Source organism: Chrysochloris asiatica, unplaced genomic scaffold (assembly GCF_000296735.1).
Source record: "Chrysochloris asiatica unplaced genomic scaffold, ChrAsi1.0 scaffold00182, whole genome shotgun sequence".
In the NCBI taxonomy this organism is placed as follows: Eukaryota; Metazoa; Chordata; class Mammalia; order Afrosoricida; family Chrysochloridae; genus Chrysochloris; species Chrysochloris asiatica.
The window spans coordinates 5045189-5063594 of NW_006408700.1; the positions used below are offsets into that span (position 1 = coordinate 5045189).

The following is an 18406-nucleotide window of genomic DNA, read 5'->3' on the forward strand; positions in this document are numbered from 1 at the left end:
ATCAAGAAAAGATGGAAGGAATACACAGGATGACTTAGTAGAGAGTTTCAAATGGTGTGGCGCTGTGGGTTAATGTGCCAGACTACAAAGTCATTTGAACTGCAAGGACAGCATTTCAAGCTCACCAGCCAGTCTTCAAAAACCCTATACAGGGTCACTATGGGTCGTAATCAACTCAATGGCTTTTAAAACAACAATAATAATGTGTATGGTGGAGTCCTGGTGTGGCACTGTGGGTAAATGCTCTGGACTGCAAAGTTGCTTTGAACTCCAAGGTCGGTGACTGAAGCTCGCCAGCTGCTCCTTGGAAACCCTATACAGGGTTGCTGTGGTTTGGAACCGATGGCACTTTACAACAACAACAACAATTATAATAAACAAAAAAGGATATGGAAAACAAAATAAGATCTTGACTTTCCTGTAATGTATGCACAGTTTAGAACCTATGGTCAGCTCTGGTCACCTTTTTTTGTTTGTTTGTTTCTTTGAGCCAGATGAAGACCAAATTAGAAGACCAGTTATATCCTATAATCTATCTGACCTCCTCACCACCTTGATCTCTGTTCCTATGTGTTTACCTTCTTTCACATTGTAATTGTTTTGATCATAGACTGACCTCCCAGATCCTCTGAATTTGTTCTTATGGTTTTGTTCTGTTCTCGATACTTCCATTTGTCGATTGAATTCAGGGAGGTGCTGCCACATATGTCAATCTCTAGTTGTTGTCTATTCTTGTTGGTTCTCAGTCCAAAGAACTCCCTTTAGGATGTTTTGAAACACAGGGTTGGCTTTGGCAGAATCCCATAGCTTCTATTTATCCTAGAATGTTTGATTACACTCTTGCATTTGACTGACAGCTTTACTGGGTAGACGATTCTTGGTTGGCAGTTGTTTTACTTTCAGGTTTTTAAAAAATATGTCTCCCCAATGCCTTCTTGCCTGCATGGTTTCTGCTGAGAGATCAGAGCTTAATCTGACTTACTTGACTTTGTATGTAACACTTGTCTTTTCCCTAGCTGCTTTCAGTATTCTCTCCTTGTCGTTGATTTTGGAGAGCTTGATTATGATATGTCTTGGTGATTTCCTTTTGGGGTCTATGCTTTCTGAGGTTCATTGAGCTTCTTGAATGCTTATCATTTCATTTTTCAGGATGTTAGAAAAATTTTTCCCAGCATCTCTTCAACTATCTTTTCTGTGGACATGTGTGATTCTTCCTGTTCTGGAATGTCAATAATTCTTAAGTTATTCCTCTTCATGTTGTCCAACATGAGTCTTAGACTTTCTTTAGAATTTTTTAATCCTTTATTCTGTTTGCTTTTCCATCTTAGCAGTAGTGAGATATTTGTCTTTCAGCCCATTAGTTCTGTCTTGCCATCTCTTCAATTCTACTCTTTTACCCTTTCAGTGTATTGTCCATTTCTGATATTTTATTATTAATCGTTTGGACCTCTTTTTGCAGGTTTTGAATTGTTTCTAATGCTGTATCTATCTTTCTTGATTATAGCACTTTCCTGACTTCTTCATTACTTTCTCAAACCCTCTGTGAAGTGTTTGGATAGATTTCAGTATCATTTGTCTGAATTCCTTCTTAGCCATTTCCAAAGCCTGCCCTTCTTCCAATGTGATGTCTAAGCCTATTTCCTGCTCATTTGTCCTAGTCACTTTACCTTGTTGTTTCTGGATATATGTCAATATGATCATCTGTTTCTTGGACATTGTCAGTAGTTAGCTGTAGTCTTAATAATTAGATGAATGTATGTTGATGTTTTATTATACTTTCTAATTGCCTCCAGGTAGATTTAATCAGGAGTTGGGCTTCCTTTTTCACCCTTCTTATTACTCAACTCAGAGTAACTGTAGCAGGTGTTGGCTGCCTATCTGGTGTATGGCAGCTGGTATTGGTTCTTGTCTGGATGGTGGGATTTTATAGGGTGTGATTGTAGCTTGACTATATGACCACAATTGTTGTCTCTTCTTGGGTAATGTAGGGAGAGAAAGAGCCCCTTAAAGGTAAAAAGGGGACCAAAAAACAAAACCACAACAGCAAAAAAGATAGATTGGATATTATAGTCTATAATCACAGAAAAGAGAGAAGTAAAATAAAAAATTCTGTAGCAAAATATGAATATGACTTTAGTGTCCTTCTCTCAGCTTCTTGCCTTCAGGGCCACCTGAGAAATTTCAAGATGTCTCTGTTGTTCATTATGTCATTATATTGTAACTCAGGATTTAATTTCAGGCCTGTTTCCCAACCTCATTTCAGGTCTTTTTGTAGTCACTAACAGATCAGGGTCAGCTGTAGCCATTTTGCGATGCTGTTTTGTATTAAGCAGAACCTTTCCCTTTGAATTCTGAGCAGATCAGTGCATATGCATAACAAAACTTTCTAGGAGTAGGGGGGTGTACACTTACTCAGGCACCCCCTCTAGTCACCAGAATGGAGGTGTGCAGATAGTGAGCGACCAATGAACAGAGACAAATTTAAAAGAAAAAAAAAAGAGTATCCACACTTTAATCTCTGAGGATGGTTCCGGTGTCTATGGGGACTCTGATCCTTCCTCTGCTCCATCTTTCCCAACATGGCAGCTCTGGGAGCCGCTTAGACTGGCTGATCAGAAAACACCAGATTTCTTGCATCCGCTACAAATTCCACTGGCTATAAGCCTTCAATGGTTCTAAATATTCCTTTATATGTGGTTCAGAGTTCTGGGACCATCCTCTGAACCTGCTTCGTCCAGTATTCTGTATTATTGCTGATGGAGGTCCTCACTGCACTTCTCCCTGATCTTCCATCAAGCCCCGCCCTCCCAGAAGACAGATTATAAAGTGAAAAGAAATGTATCTCAAGATAATAGTTAAAGAAATTTTTTAAAAGAAACAAAGTTCAAGAGAGTTAAAATTGAGTCTGAAAGGCTAACCAAGTTGTAAAAGATACATGAGAATGAAGCTCTTCCTTTGTGTTTCCTGGATCAAACCAAGAGAAATGACATGTAAAATGATGATTAGGAAGATTGTGTTTAAAAAGTACTGGGTCGACCAGTACCAGGTACTTCATAGGAAGGTTGGTGAATCTTTTCTCAAGGTTTATAGAATTAAGGCAGAATGTTGTGGTGCTTGGGTGGTCAGACACAAAGCCCTTAGAATGGAGTCAGCAGTAGGCAGTAGGTTCACCATAGGGTGAACAGGAATTCCAACCAGAGTATAAAAATACTGAAGGAACCTGGGAGAGGGTGTCCTGGGTTGTGGGAATTGATTTCCCTTTTCAGGCTCTGGGATGCACAGGTGCTCTTCTGAGCTCCTCTTGTTGTAACTGACAGATCACTCAGATGTTACTGGTTTGAAAGGAAGCTGAGTATACAATAAAGGATGAGTGTTGGCGGTCTGAAATGGTTATTTAGTCTCTTCTTCTGGAAAGAGGAGATATTGTATATCAGACACCTCTCTCCTGTTGAAAATATCTGGAGACAGTCTATTACGTTGTTTGATACTTGACAGTGATTTCCTCAACCATATGAAACCTCTGTCTTGGGAAATTATTCTGGAAAGTGTTGGTTGTGCTAGCTTATAATATACAAGCAGAAACAAGTCATCCACGTTCAACACGCCTTATCAGATCCGAATGTCCATCACCTCTGATGGGAGACAGCTGTGGCTAGGCTGTGAATTATTTTATAGTGGAAAGCGATGCTTAGTTCATATGGCTAGACAGTTTTGCTAATTAGCATTAATAGTCATTTTTCACATGATAATAAAGAAGCACAGTTGGAAGGGTTTGTTTTATGCAACATCTGAGGGTTTGTTTGCATACACATTTGGTATGCTTGCTTCATCTTCCTAGTATCTAGCATTATTACTTTACGTGCTGTTTATCACAAACATGAAACCCAATTTAATTAGAAGGGGAAGATAGATTCAGGATGTAGCTGTGATTAGCATACCTTACTCTTGGGATTGCAGTTACTGGCTCATTCAGTTATATGAATGTCACCTTGTGTCCATCTGGGAAGGGACAAGATTTATATTGCCAAGGGGACCCTCATTCATGAGCACTGACTTTTCCAATGTGGTAGAATTTGAAAAATCCAGATCGTTCAAGGATAGTGATGCTTGGGATCCCACCACTGGAATGCCATTCGTTTTTGTTCCTTTAGGCTCTTCTATCTGAAGATCCTCGTTTTAAATGCACATAAACTGGGAATCAGCATTGTGTGAATGAATATACACACCAAAAGGCTCAGAAGCTTGGTATATCTACTTTTCTCTGACAGGAGAGCCTTGTGATATTGGCAGAGACTTGAGAATATAGAAGCTTACACTCAGGCATTCATGTCTTCATTCTGTCATTTATTGAGCGTCTACTGTGTGCCAGGCACTATATTGAATAGCATAGTTCCTGACCTCCAGAGTCTCCCGGACTGATGGGTAAGGGAAATATAAACACTCAGTGCAGGAGACAGGGCTTGGAACACAGAGGAGGTGGCCTCTGCTGGAAGTGTAATGTTCCTGCAAGATGTGACCAGGATTTTGAGCTAGGATTTGAAAGATGAACAGTCTGCCAAGTAGAAGGAGATGGGTACAAGATCCTTACCAGCTTGTTTTCTTTGGCTCTTTCTGATCCCAGACAGAATGTCTCAACATTCTTATCAGAAGGTCACAGGGTCACAAGGATGGAGAGACCTCCTGCAGATACCTCTGGAGGTCACCAGGGAAAGACCTCTGCCACGACTTTGGCACACTCTCTCAGGCTCCTCCACTTTCAGTCAGTTTAAGGAGAAAGGAAAGGAATTCTTGGGAAAAAATGTAAAAGCCTAATTGGTTTGCCTTAACAAAATCTCGCTCCTGGACCAGCATTCAGTGCATTTGTCTAAATCCTTTTGTGCAATGAATCCAGATGGAGTACCTAGATATTTCTTTATTTATTGGGTGGGGGGATCTCCTAGTGGCACTGTAGGATAAAGGCTAGACTGCTAACCCCAGGGTCAGCAGTTCAAACCCACAATCTGCTCTGTGAGAGAAATATGAGACTTTCTGCTTCTGTAAAGATTTGTTGTTGTTGTTAGGTGCTATCAAATTAGTTCCAACTCATAGTGACTCTGTGGACAATAGAATGACACACTGCCCAGTCCTGTGCCACCTTCACAGCTGTTATGTTTGAGCCCATTGCTGCTGCCACTGTGACAGTTCATCTCACTGGGGATCTTCCACTATTCACTGACCCTCCTCTTTGCCAAACATGATGTCCTTCTTCAGGGACTGGTCCCTCCCGATACTATGTCTGAAGTATGAGAGAAGAAGTCTCGCCCTCCTGGCCTCTAAGGAGCACTCTGGCTGCACTTCTTCCAACACAGAGTTGCTTGTTCTTCTGGCAGTCCGTGGGACTTTCAATATTCTCCTCCAACACTATAACTCAAACACATCATTGACACCGTCTTCCTTATGCATTGTCCAACTTTCACATAGATAAGAGGTGACTGACTTGGGTCAGGCACACCTTAGTCCTCAAACGGACATCTTTGCTCTTGAATATTTAAAAGAGGTTTTATGCAGCAGGTTTGCCCAATATAATATGTCATATGGCTTCTTGACTGCTGCTTCCATAAGTGTTGGTTGTGAATCCAAACAAAATGAAGTCCTTAACAACTTTTCTTCCATTTATCACGAAGTTATTTATTGGTTCACTGGTGAGGATTTTTGGTTTCTTTACATTGAGGTGCAACCCATACTGAAGACTGTGGTCTTTGATCTTCATTAGGAACTATTTCAAGTCCTCTTCACTTTCAGCAAGCAAGGTTGTATCATCTACATATTGCTTGTCATTTATGAGTCTTCATCCAATCTTGATGGCACGTTCTTCTTCATATAATTTAACTTTTCGAATTATTTGCTAGCATACAGATTGAATAAGTACGGTGAAAGACTACAACCCTGGCACACACCTGATTTTAAATCATTCATTTTCCCCTTGCTCTGTTTAAATGACTGCCTTTTGTTCTATGTACACATTCCTCATGAGCATAATTAAAGTTTACAACCTCAGAAACCCTATACTAGGTGCTGTTGAGTCAGAACTAACTTGACAGCACCTAGTAATAACAACAGTAGATATCTTTTTATGTCTTTACTTGATGATCATCACATCAACTCTTATGTAGTGGTTTGAATTCCTCACATTATTTTTCCCAACTATGGAATTTTCTTTCCGTGGGTAAAGCCAGACTGCCCAGATTCAGACTGTGACTCAGCCATAGTTAGTCACCCACACCCTTCCTCAGTTTCCCCAGGTATAAATGAGTATAATTATGGTTTCTACTCCATTGTGGTGCTATGATGTTTAAGAGAATTTAGAACAGTAAGCACTCAATAAATATTAGCTACTATTACATATTGGAGAAAGGTGAGGCTTTCTACTTCAACAAAGATTAAAGCCTTAGAAATCCTATATCAGATCACTCTGAGTCAGAAACGATTCCACAGCACTTAGTACCAACACCTACTACTTAGTGCAGATCATTATGCCGAGGACTGTGTGAGCTGAAATGCAGACTAGTTACCATTTCACCAACAAAGCAGCCATAAAATACCAGTCAATTGAAGCATTCACTGGTCACCAATAATGTGCCTTCTATGCTGCACACTGAGTCCTGGTGAGGCACTGTAGGGTAAACACTGAACTGTTAACTGCAAGACCAGCAGTTCAAATCTACCAGGTGCTCCTCAGAAATCCTATGCAGCAGGGGTGGGGAACATCTGGCCTGCCAGATGTGTAAGGGTCTTAAAATCATTTGGTTTGGCTTTGCCACGGCAACCACAGTTCCAGCCATCACATTAGGGGTGATTTAAATGTTTGACCAAATATATCAGCCTAATTTTTAAGATGATAATTTTGTATGGCCTCTGAATGATGTTATAAATTTTGGCAGAAAAAAAGGTACCCACTAACCCAAGACTGAAACTCAAAGGGAACACATGAGCAGGCATATAAGCTTGCTGGCAACCACATTGGTTTACTCATTAGTGGAAGAGGGGGAAAAGCATCAATGAAAAAAGGAACTGAGTTCAGCCACATTCCATAGACTCCCGTTGACTTGGAGATGAGAGATAGAAGAGCATGGGCTGGTTGGTCCAAAGTGTGGTGAGACCTGAGGACACCTGAGCCCATGGACAAGGACATAGCCACAGATAGCTAGAGCTGACAGTGAAGCCTCCAGCTGATATGAAGTGAGGGGAGACACACAGGAACACCCAAACTTGCAGATAATACCCATTTGACCTAGCTTTGATGGCTTGATAATAAGAACTCGACTAGAGGACAATGAAAAAAAAAAAATTGATAAAGGAACTGAGGGTAAATTGCTACAATTTGATGAACTTGATCTATACTCATGATTGTAGTAGTTCTAAATACCAACAGAGAGGGATGGAGTCTTCTCATCAAGTAGCAATGCTGTCCCCTCTGTACACAGGGTAGATAGGAACGGGCAACTTAGAGACACTGTTTACCTAAATTGAGGGGGCGATAAAGGCATAAAGTGACTGGCATACAAGTTTTCAAGAGGAAGTTTAGTTTAAGAGTGTGCAGGGAAGATAGAGTCCCCACTGAATAGTTTTCATCTTGTCTAGGTGGGTCTAGTGAAAAGAGATGGGGATAAGATACTTATGATTCAATAGTGAGTAATGTCTAATCGAGACAGTCTCAGTTGTAAAGGTAGAAGTTTTGTAACAAAAGAGGGGAGTAGTTAATCTTACAATCCAGAAACAGAGGACCCTAGGACTATCAAGGGAGAAGAGCACAAGTGGAATGAGGGACCATATCTAGAGAAGTCCTGGTGTGGTGCTGTGGGTTAATGCGTCAGACTGCAGAGCCATTTGAACTGCAAGGTTGGTAGTTCAAGCTCACCAGCTGCTTCTCGGAAACCCTAACCAGGGTCCTTATGGGTCAGAATCGACTCGCTCGCACTTAACAACAACAAATCTAGAGAAGCGTGACACCAGAGATGGAGGCAGAGATGGGGATATGGAAAGAGGGAGCAGCTGAAGACTCTAGATTCATGGAAAGAGAGGGACTGAGAGCTAGCAGCCAGGAGGCAGGTTTGCAGAATGTGCCCTTTGGTGGTTTAAATTATTATATATGCCTAGTATTAAAAAAAAAAAAAAGAGCTAAAATGAATAGAGAGAAATACTGTTAACTGATGGTACATAGAGGAGATTATAAGCATTGTGAAAAAAACAAAGTATATGATTTGTTGAATTTAAAACTGATGGTCTGCCCTGTCAATCTTTCACTCAAATCACAATAAAAACTTAAAAAAAAAAAGATTCCCCATCTTTGCTATGCAGGGTCACTATGAGTTGAAACTGACTTGATGACAGTTAACAAAGTTCTGCACACTGAGAATACAAAGTCAAATGCCTTGCCCTCAAGAGCCTTATGGTCTAGTAAGAAAACAAGCCAAAAATCTAGACCTCCATATTGACAAACACTTTCATTTGTATTGTTGTTGTTGTTAGGTGCCATCCAGTCAGTTCCGACTCATGGTGACCCTGTATAGGGTTTCCAAGGATTGGCTGGTGAGTTTGAACCACTATATTGCAGTTCAAGCCAACCCTTTAGTCCAGTGTTTATCCTACAGCAGGACTCCAATTGTATAGAACTTTATTCTATGTAGGAGTCCTGGTGCGGTGCTGTGGGCTAATGTGCTGGACTGCAAAGTTGGTTTAAACCACGAGGTCAGTAGTTCAAGCTCACCAGCTACTCCTTGGAAACTCTATACAGGGTCTCTATGGGTCAGAATTGACTCGATGGCCCTTACTTACCAACAACATATTATATATGTATGTCATAGCTTCTCTACATGTATTTGGGACAGATACTATCACCTCCACTTTCTGTAAGGTGACAAAATGTTTGTTTATTACATTGTTCATTGCTACTTGACCGGACAAGGTTATCCTGTGAAAATATTGTAACCCTGAGGGGAGAGATTTCCTCCATGGGCTTTCTCTTCCTCCAGCAGTGACGGGTTGTAACTATTGTGTTTGTGTTAGGTTTGGAGGAGACCAGCCTGTCTACATTAACATCATTAGAGACCCTGTCAACCGGTTTTTATCCAACTATTTTTTCCGTCGATTTGGAGACTGGAGAGGAGAACAAAATCACATGATCCGCACCCCCAGCATGAGGCAGGAGGAGCGCTACTTGGTAAGTCCTGGAGCCTGTGAGGAGGTGAGCGTGTCTGGCTCTGGGGACAGTACTTCGAGGTTCCCTCATGGTTCCCCCTGCAGCACCTCCACAGAGGTCAGTTTGAAGAGTGCACTTCCTCAGGAAGTCTTTCAATGAAATGCTGCTCTGGATAACCCAGATCCTAATGCACATTTATTTTTGGTTCCAAAGAAGAATCCATCTATCTTAGGGACCCTGAACTAGAATTGTTAGGAGAACAGATGTGTTTGGGCATCTCTCTTAGGAGATGCTACAGTCCTTTCTCAGACCTCACCCCATTCAGTTCCCATGGGAATTCCAGGAAGGAAGAGTGCTTTTAGATGAGGACCCTCAGATTCAAAAATGATGTGGGACTTGCCAGTTCTCTCCTCCAGTTAAGTATTTCAAGCACAACTGTAATGTGGGCCCTCCAACTTTAAGGTGGGCGTTCTTTCAACCACAGCACACAGAGCCAAACCATCACGGGATACCCTGGGACCCTCAGCTCCATAGAGTTGATAGTTAGGGCCATAGTTGTAGTTTTCCACAATACAGAAGTTGTTAGCAAAACAGAGGACAAATTACACGTCCTTCTACCATGCCAAACTGTCCAAAGTATCCTGTACCCATCTCATCCTTTTGTAACCTGTATTGACAAAACATACAAGGAGTAGCTGACAGTCCCAAGTTGAGGAGGTTGAAAAATCCTGGTTTCTGTGTCTGAGAGAGTCATCATTCTGTGCTTTAAGAAAACAGGGACTGGCAGCCACCAGGAGAACAAGAAAGAAATGTTGGAAATCAGTGGAAATCCATTCACACTACTGGAAATGATCATGGCGCCCATGCTGCTGCTGACAGACCATGCCCTGACCTTGTAGCAAACCGGAACTTCCCTGTCTACACTTTATTAAGCACAGAATGATCATGAAAGTATGTGTAAGGAGGAGGGGAACATTTTCAAATGGTCTCCTCAGTGTCAAATTCACACCTTAAATCCACAATTGGAGTTGAGAAGACTGAGCTACAAAGACATTTCCAGGATTATTTATTAGTCAGTAAATCGTCTAATATCAGAACCCCAGACTTTTCACTCCCCCTTTAGTGTTTGTTCAGCTACATCATGCCTCAATGAGATATTTTGATAGCCTATTTTTAAAGTGGCTTTTACTTTTTTATTTCTCACTTTTGAGGGCAAAAACCTGAATAATTTCCTTTATGTACCTGTTACGTTATGACTGTCTAATTTTTATTCACTGGTAGATATGAATTTAGAGTATAGAATAACTTACTAGAGAAATAATGTTTTCTCACATCATCTTTATAGTTGGTATTGGATCTTGATTAACAAATGCATATGCTCTTTTAAAAACATTTCATTAAATGGAGCACATTCCATTTAATGAAAATATTTTTCAAAGTTTCTGACTCAGTCTTGGTACTAAGAAAGCTAGAAGAAGGTGCTGAAAACCTAGAGATAGGGAAATGAATTATGAACCTAGCCCTTCAAAAATGACAGGAGGAGTTGAGGGGTGCTTCTGGTCTGCCACACAGTTCTGACAGTTCCATAAATCATTCCATAGAGCTAGTCTCCACACATTCACAAAAACAGAAAGATAAAATCATTAGAGAAGTTATAAACAACCGAGGAATGACCGTGGGGTTGATTTTTTTTTAATTTTTTCAAAGGGTGTAGTGGAGTCAAGTCTTAACATTTTGATGAGCTGGTAGCTGATGGTGTGATTTGAGAGATGCCGGGACATTTCTTTACCTGGAATTCCACCGGAGAGATTTGATGGTTGTTAGCTACTCTCGAATCAGCCCCTGGCAGACCTGGTGTGGCACTATAGTATAAGCAGTGGTCTGCTGACTGCAAGGTCAGCGGTTCAAATCCACCAGCCACTCCTCAGAAACCCCAAACAGGGTCGCCATTTGTTGAAACCGACTTGACAGCATTTAACAAGTTGACCCCTGACTCATGGCGACCTTGTGCACCATGGGGTTGAACTGTTGTGAACCACAGGGTTTTTCCACTGACTGATTTTTCAGAAGTAAGACACCCGACTTTCTTCTTAGTGGATCATAGCCTGGGAACTCCAATGAAGCCTGTTTAGCATAGTAGTAACACACAAGCCTTCACTGGCAGGTGGGTGTTGGCTGCACATGTGATGCATTGGTCACAGTTGAACCCAGATCTCTTGCATAGAAGGTGAAAATTCTATCATTGAACCTCCACTGTCCCTTCCCCCCAAGAGATAACTATTTGCTGTTGGTATTAAGTGCCATCTAGTCATTTCCAGCCCATAGTGACCCTGTATAGGGTTTCTGAGGAGTGCCTGGTAAGCTTGAACTGCTGAGCTTGCAGTTCAAACTGACCTTGCAGTCCAGTGCATTAATCCACAGGGCCACACCAAAAGTGACTATGGGCTCTCCCTTTCTAAATGTAAGCACTGTGCCTCTTGGAGGGGTCTCTGTCAGATGAGGTAATCGACCATTTCTCCGTGGGCTCCTAAAAGCAGCAGGAAGATAAACTGGGGAGCTAGGGGTCCCGAGAAGAGAGTCCTTCGTGATCTGGCCTCAACCTGACCCCGTCAGAAGGCAGTTTTGCTTATCCAAAGGATGGTTTGTTTATTTGGAATAATCCAGTCTATTGCTTTTTTTTAAATAGCTTGAAACTTTTGATCCCATCGCCTGGTCCCATTAGACCCTTGAAAATAAAATCACCCCTTTTCAGAGCCTGTCCTTGTTTTGGCGAGCCCGGGTGGTTGCTTGTCTGACTAAAAGAGAGTAGTTGTTTGTGTCTCGGTGGGGTGCAGGACAGCTGTGAGGAGACCATGGTCGGTCCCTCAGCGAGGCCATGCATGGGGAGTGCAAAGGCCTGGTCGGGGTTGCCCACGTAGAGTCAGACACTCGGGCTGCTCCGTGCCCCTCCTGCACTCTGGGCATACAGTCCGGAGCTGGCCTGAAGCAGGGTGCTAGGTGCTGACCTGCCCACATTATTCCACATCCCAGGGCTCCGGAGCCACTTGCTTTACCCAGTTGCCAAACACCAGGCAGTTCTGCTCCTGGCCCTGAGCCTGGCCAAGCTACTTAGCATACAGCTGAGCAAGGGCGGGCTGAAATGATCTCATCCTGGACGGGATGCTGGAAGGAGATGGAAATGGGTAAAGGGGGCACAGAATTTGCAGGGCTCCTGGTGATCCTGAGGAGACTCTTCTTTTACGGTGGTAGGAAAGGGGTGGGACTCAGGGTGGCTTAAGGGCCCAGCCTTCAGACTCCACTCCCCAACCTTATTAGCACTCTGTGTCCACCTTCACCAGTTTGACTGACCACTAGCTGCCTTCAGCTGCCTTCCTGGGCGGTGAAAGCTGAGGGCCGCATGCCATGCTGTTTGTGCCACATCACCTTGCGCAGCATTTGACATCTTTGTTGTAGCTTTCCTCCCTATTCTCTGGAAACAACTAGGTTTTCTATATTTTACCGTTTATTCAAAACTACTCATGTACACTTACCCGAAAATAATTTCAAAATAAATGATCATCGCTCAACTAGATACAAAGTCCACATATAGCTGCTGCACTCCCTGGGCTAAGGCAGCCTCCCTCCTTTCTTGGTTTTGTGATCAGAAGGTGGGTCCATCTGACCCAGGCGCATGACTCTCCTTTCCAGCTGGAATTCAGGCTCCTTTAGTTCCAGGGCAGGGAACTGACAAACAGACACTGACAGGGAGAAAATGAATGACTGCCGAGGGAGCCTCACCCCACTCACCGAACTTTCCTGCTCTCCATCCAGCGTTTCTACTCTGTCAGCTCACTTGTGTGAGTCTTGCCTGCCAGTTGCCTAGAATCTGACCTCAGAAAGCTGGGTGCTGAAACGTTCTGCACAGATGTCATTCAGCCTTTCCAAACTCCAAAAAAATGTCAGCATGGGCCACTTCCCAACCATTATCGCAGCCTTACAAGGCAATCCTCCATTTAAAGAGCAGGGAAAACCGAGGCAGAAATTTTCCCCGGAAGAAAACTGCCTCTGTGGTCGTTTTAATTCCGTTTGGCTATAAAGTGCGGAAAGTAATGCCTGCTTAAAAGAAAAGATGTGTAATTTACAGCTTCTTAATTCATCAAGAATTCAGTGAATCATGTTTGCCCAGTTGGATTCTGGAGAAGACTGAATATTGGCCAGAATCAGCAAAGGTCAGAAAGCTATGCATTTTAATCTGCTCGTAAGGTTTAAACTGTGAGATTCCTTCAGCTTTGGAAGTGTACATCTGAAAGACTTGTGTGTGGAAATTTCCACTCTGTCCTATGAATGAAACCTCTGGCTCAGTTTCAGTTCCTAAAACATATGCTTTCTTAAGAAAAGAGTAAGGGATTGGGATGGTCTGCTTTTGAAGTATTTCAGCAAACATCTATGTTTTCCAAATCTTTGAAAAATACCAGTTGCTGTAAGCTTGCTTCCAACTCATAGTGACACCATGTGTGTCTGAACAGCGCTGGGCTCCATAGGGTTTTCAATGGCTGACTTTTCAGGAGTAGATCGCCAGGTCTTTCTTCCGAGGCATCGTTGGAAAGATTGACCCTCCAGTGTTTCAGTTAGCAGCTGAGCACATTAACCATTTGTATGGACCAAGGACTCCTCTGAAAGGATAAAACCAAACCCACTGTCATCAAGTTGATTCTGAGTCATAGCAGTGTGGTAGGATGCAGTATAACTCCTTCATAATGCTTTACCTGTACAGAGCAAATTGCCTCATCTTTCAGCGGATGGGAGTTTTGAACCACAGACCTATTGGCTAGCAGCCCTATGCTTCACCCACTGTCTTACCAGGACTCCTTTCTGAAAGCATAGTAGGAAAGTTATGGTCTTTGCCTCCATCTCATTCAAACCTGGTTTATAATTTGGAGGCTGGCACAGTGACAGCGGACATGGCACATTCATGCTTTGCTTCTAGTGGCCCTGGCTGCATGATCAGGCCAATGATATAGCCCCTGTGGCCCTTGCTTTCCTAATCTGTACAATGGGACCATAGTACCTACAGTGCCTGTGTCACAGGCTTGCTTGGAGAATCCAATGAATATTCTACACACCAGGGCTTTGAAAGCTAAAAGTCTCCTCAGCACATGATGATTTTCATTAACCCTAATTGATTAATCATCCCCTGGCTCCTCTGACCTGAAGAGCCCAGTTTTCCTGCTGTCTCTGCTTTGGGGAGGAAGCAGGGGCTGTTGTTAGCATGCAGCTCAGGCCAGGCCCTGACCCTTCTGCTCCCTTTCCTGAGATCTCAGATTGTCCCACTGGACCCTTCCTCTGGGAATTGGTTTCTAAGGCAACTGCCTCTCTTTGTGTTCTGAACAGCTGGAGACATGTTTTGATCCAAGCCTGCTGGCACATATTTGTCCTGTGTTTATTTACTTGGAAACCTGAGCTAATGTAGGCATCGGTCTGTAAGATCATCTGACACGCTTACCCTCACCCTTCACAGGAGAGGGAGTCTCCCTCAGAGGGATGTCTTTGAGCTTGTTTATCCTGAGGTGCATCTAAAGCAGGGGTCACAAGTGTTTTTAGGACCAGAGGCCACTTCTGAGATTTAGAAATTGCTGCCATTATTCCCAGAAGTTCTGGGCAAAGATGATGGGAGTCTGATGAAGCACAGAAGGAGAAGAAGAAGGAAGGAAGGAAGCTGGGAGACAAGACAAGGCCTTGGGTGGTGCAAACAGCACACTCAGCTTCTAACCAAAAGTTTGGAGGTTCAAATCCACCCAGATGTGGTTCAGAAGAAAGTCCTGCCGATCTACTTCTGAAAAACCTACGAAGCACAATCAACCGTGTGAGACCAAAAGGGCAGCATTTGCCCCAAACAGTTCCAAATGCAGGAAGGGCAGGGAAGAAGAAGAAATGAAAATGACGAACCCAGGGAGAAAGTGGGAAGAGTGCATTGAGAGGGTTGCAAAACAATGTCAAGAAGCAAAATGTGTATAAATTGTTGTGTGCAAAACTAATTTTTATCCTATTTATCCATCACTCGATTCATTCATTCATTCATTCAGTAAATGCTGATTTAGTACTTTCTTTGTGACAGGTAGAATCTCAGAGTGGTGTAAACAGTTAGATTTAGCGGTTAACTGAAAGGTTCCACATTAAAGTCCACCCAGAGGTACCTCGGAAGAAAGGTGTGGTGATCTACTTACGAAAAATCAAGCATTGAAAACCTTGAAGAGCACAGGTCTACTCTTGACACGAGTTGCTATGATTCGGGTTCTATTTGACTTACCTCAGGTTCGGGCTAAAGCTTAGGAGGAAGACATGTTTCAGGTGAAATAACACTTAAGAAAATGGGCAGATGCCTCAGAGTTCCAGATTTACTGTGTGGCAGCTTGGCTGGAGCAGGGGGATTAGGAATTAGGGAGACCATTATCCATCTGTCCCCATGGAGATGGAAACCACGCTGCTTCCATGGGTGGCCATGTCAGATTTGTCTGTCCTGTGCTTGCAACACAAGGCTCCATCTGAAGCATTCGCCACAAGGGCTGCCAGAGGCCAGCCAGGTGCACCCCACAACCACCTGTCAGCTGAGCTCATGGGCTTGGCCTCCGGGTCCCCACTGTGAGTCAGCAGAGTCTGCCACAGCTGCCTCCCCTTGGGACACATAAAATATACAGACTGCGAGTCTCAGCCCGGCTGCTCATCCGAGTCACCTGAGGAACTTTAAAACAATTCTTCTGCTTGGGCCCCGCACCCAAAGATACTGCTTTTATTGCCTGGGACTGCAGCCAGTCGGGGCCTTGGGATTTTTTAAAGCCCCTTAAAGTGGAGTCTGAGAACAAGAATGCAATCCTTGGCTGAACTAGCAGGAGCTGGTTTCACTAGACACACCCCCTGCGTCCTGCAGAGAAACGTGTTTAGGTAACCTCTCTGCCCGTTTGAAAAAAGCTACTTTTGCTTTCCCTCAAAATGTTTCTACGGTCAGATGTTCAGCTCATAAAAGAAGTCCTGCAGGATAGTGCACTGGACCTCAAAGTCGGTTTGAACTACAAGGTCGGCAGTTCAAATCCACCAGCCACTCCTCAGAAACCCTATACATAGTCACTGTGAGTCGGAACAGACTCAGCGGTGCTTAACAACAGCAACAAAGAGGTTGGATGGTACAAGGCAAGATTTATTCTGTCGTGAAACCTGTGGGAACTGGAACTCCGTGTGACTGACGACCTTTTTCCTGGTCTTCCGTTGTCCTGGTTTACTAGGGTGCAGTCATTCCGTTTTTTCTATCGCTCTCTCCCTTTTTTTAAATATTTGAGTTTTTCATCTCGGACAGGTTTCCGCCTTAAATAGGTTCTTGCGTTAGCAGGTCTACTGTTTTTTTACTCTGTGTCTCTCTTCTAAATTGAAGTGGGTAATACTTAGTTTACAGAAACCAAAGAGTGTCTAACTCTGCCTTAAAGATCTCACTTAAAGACGCCTGGCTTCAGACTGTAAAACAGAGCGAGCAATTTGATGAATAAAATATCTTCTTAGGCTGAGGGCATCTCCTTATTTAGGTCGACAGTGTGTTTAGAATCCATTGCCAAAGAGATAATAACGCCACTCTTCAAAGGCAGGACAATTCATATAAAAACATAAAAATGCTAAGTAAAAAGTCATGGGTGAACATTCCATAGACCTCTGTTGACCTGGAGGTGAGAGAGAAAAGAGGAAGGGCTGGTTGGTCTGAAGTGTGGGGAGACCTGGGGACACCTGATCCCATGGACAAGGACACAGCCATAGTGGACTGATGAGTGTAAAACCGATATTCTCCCATGTATTACTCAATTCATAATAAAAAAAACTTAAAAAACCCTAAAGGAACAAAATACTTTGAAAGGGGAGTAGACCACACTTTCAGTGCTCTTTTTATAAAACTTCCTTTAAGTACAGGGAGCTTGCTATTCAAACAAGCTATGGTGTGAGGGTTTATATAAAGTGAAAAACTAATGGTCCCATTTATGTGTGTTCAAATTTTGAATGTTCTATCCTACACTTGTTTTTTAGAAGCTGACACACCTCTGTAGTTGTCCTCAATTCATTTTGCCATTTGTGTATTTTTCTTCTCGGCCCAACTGTTTTACATACACAACATAAACTCCAAAGACTCACTGACCTCCAAATGTGTTCTTCAAAATATTTCGCGAAGCCTGAAGACAGACAGGAAAAGTAAGTGTAAAATATCTAAGAGATTTATTGGGATCTCAGCTTGAATTCTAATTGCCAGTACTTATGAAAATGTCAATATTAACATGAAATAGCTGGCAGTTATTCTAATAAATGTAAATTGAATTAGATAGTGTGTAATTGGAAAAATGCTTGCTTCGCACGGACTCTCACAAAACTGGGTTAAGCATCTGTTAGCTGCAACAGTCTTGCCCTCTATTGGCTAGAAATTGAAAGACAAGACAGAATACTTTGGACTTGGAGGAGGTTCAAACTAAGAGGGTAAGGCTGACCATTGGTCACCATATGGAGGGCCTCTTCTCCAAGCATGGAACATGGTGCAGATGTCAGTGTGAGTGTATTCTTCAGAAGAGGCGGTTAAATGGGAATTGAACAACATCGACCTATGAGCATGCTAAGTAACTGTTGAGGGCTATCTGCAATAGAAATATGTGTTGTTATTATTGTTAGCTGCTGTTAAGTTAGACCCCAACTCATGGTACCCCATACACAGCAGAACAAAATGCTGACTGGTCTTGAACCATCCCCATGGTTGGTTAGACTGAACCACTGTGATCTCTAGTGTTTTCTGGCCGGTTTCCAGAAGTAGATAGAAGTTCTAGCTCATGTGACGCTTTTCCTGGTCTTCAAGGGAAGCAGTCAGAATATGAATCCTACAGACTCTAGACACAGACCATTGTTTCTTTCTTCCCCAAAGTTTGTAATTTCTTTTTATTTTTTTCCCTTCCATACATACTTTTTTTTTCTTTTTTCTTTTTTTTTGTGGTCAGATACATCACCTTTTTCATTTATCATAGCTCCTAAGTTCTGAGAAAAACCTTCCTTCTGAGACTATGCTAGCATTCTCTGTGTCATCTTCCAGATGTTTGGTTGTTCATACTGTTTAAATTAAATTTGCTGATCCATCTGAAATTTATCCTGGTGTCTTATATATCAACCCAAGTCTTTGCCCCACCTAAAATGGTTATCAAATTATCCCAACATTTATAGAATAATTCATTTCCCCTC

The 18406-nt window shown here is 42.7% G+C and overlaps 1 protein-coding gene across 1 annotated transcript in view; it reads left to right on the top strand.

Annotated features, from left to right (window-relative positions):
* UST (uronyl-2-sulfotransferase) overlaps positions 1-18406 on the top strand; it is a 485915-nt gene that overhangs the window by 329117 nt on the left and 138392 nt on the right. The window contains exon 5 of the mRNA XM_006872058.1: positions 9046-9199. Within this exon, the coding sequence (XP_006872120.1) occupies positions 9046-9199 (154 nt within the window). The remainder of the gene's footprint in view (positions 1-9045; positions 9200-18406) is intronic.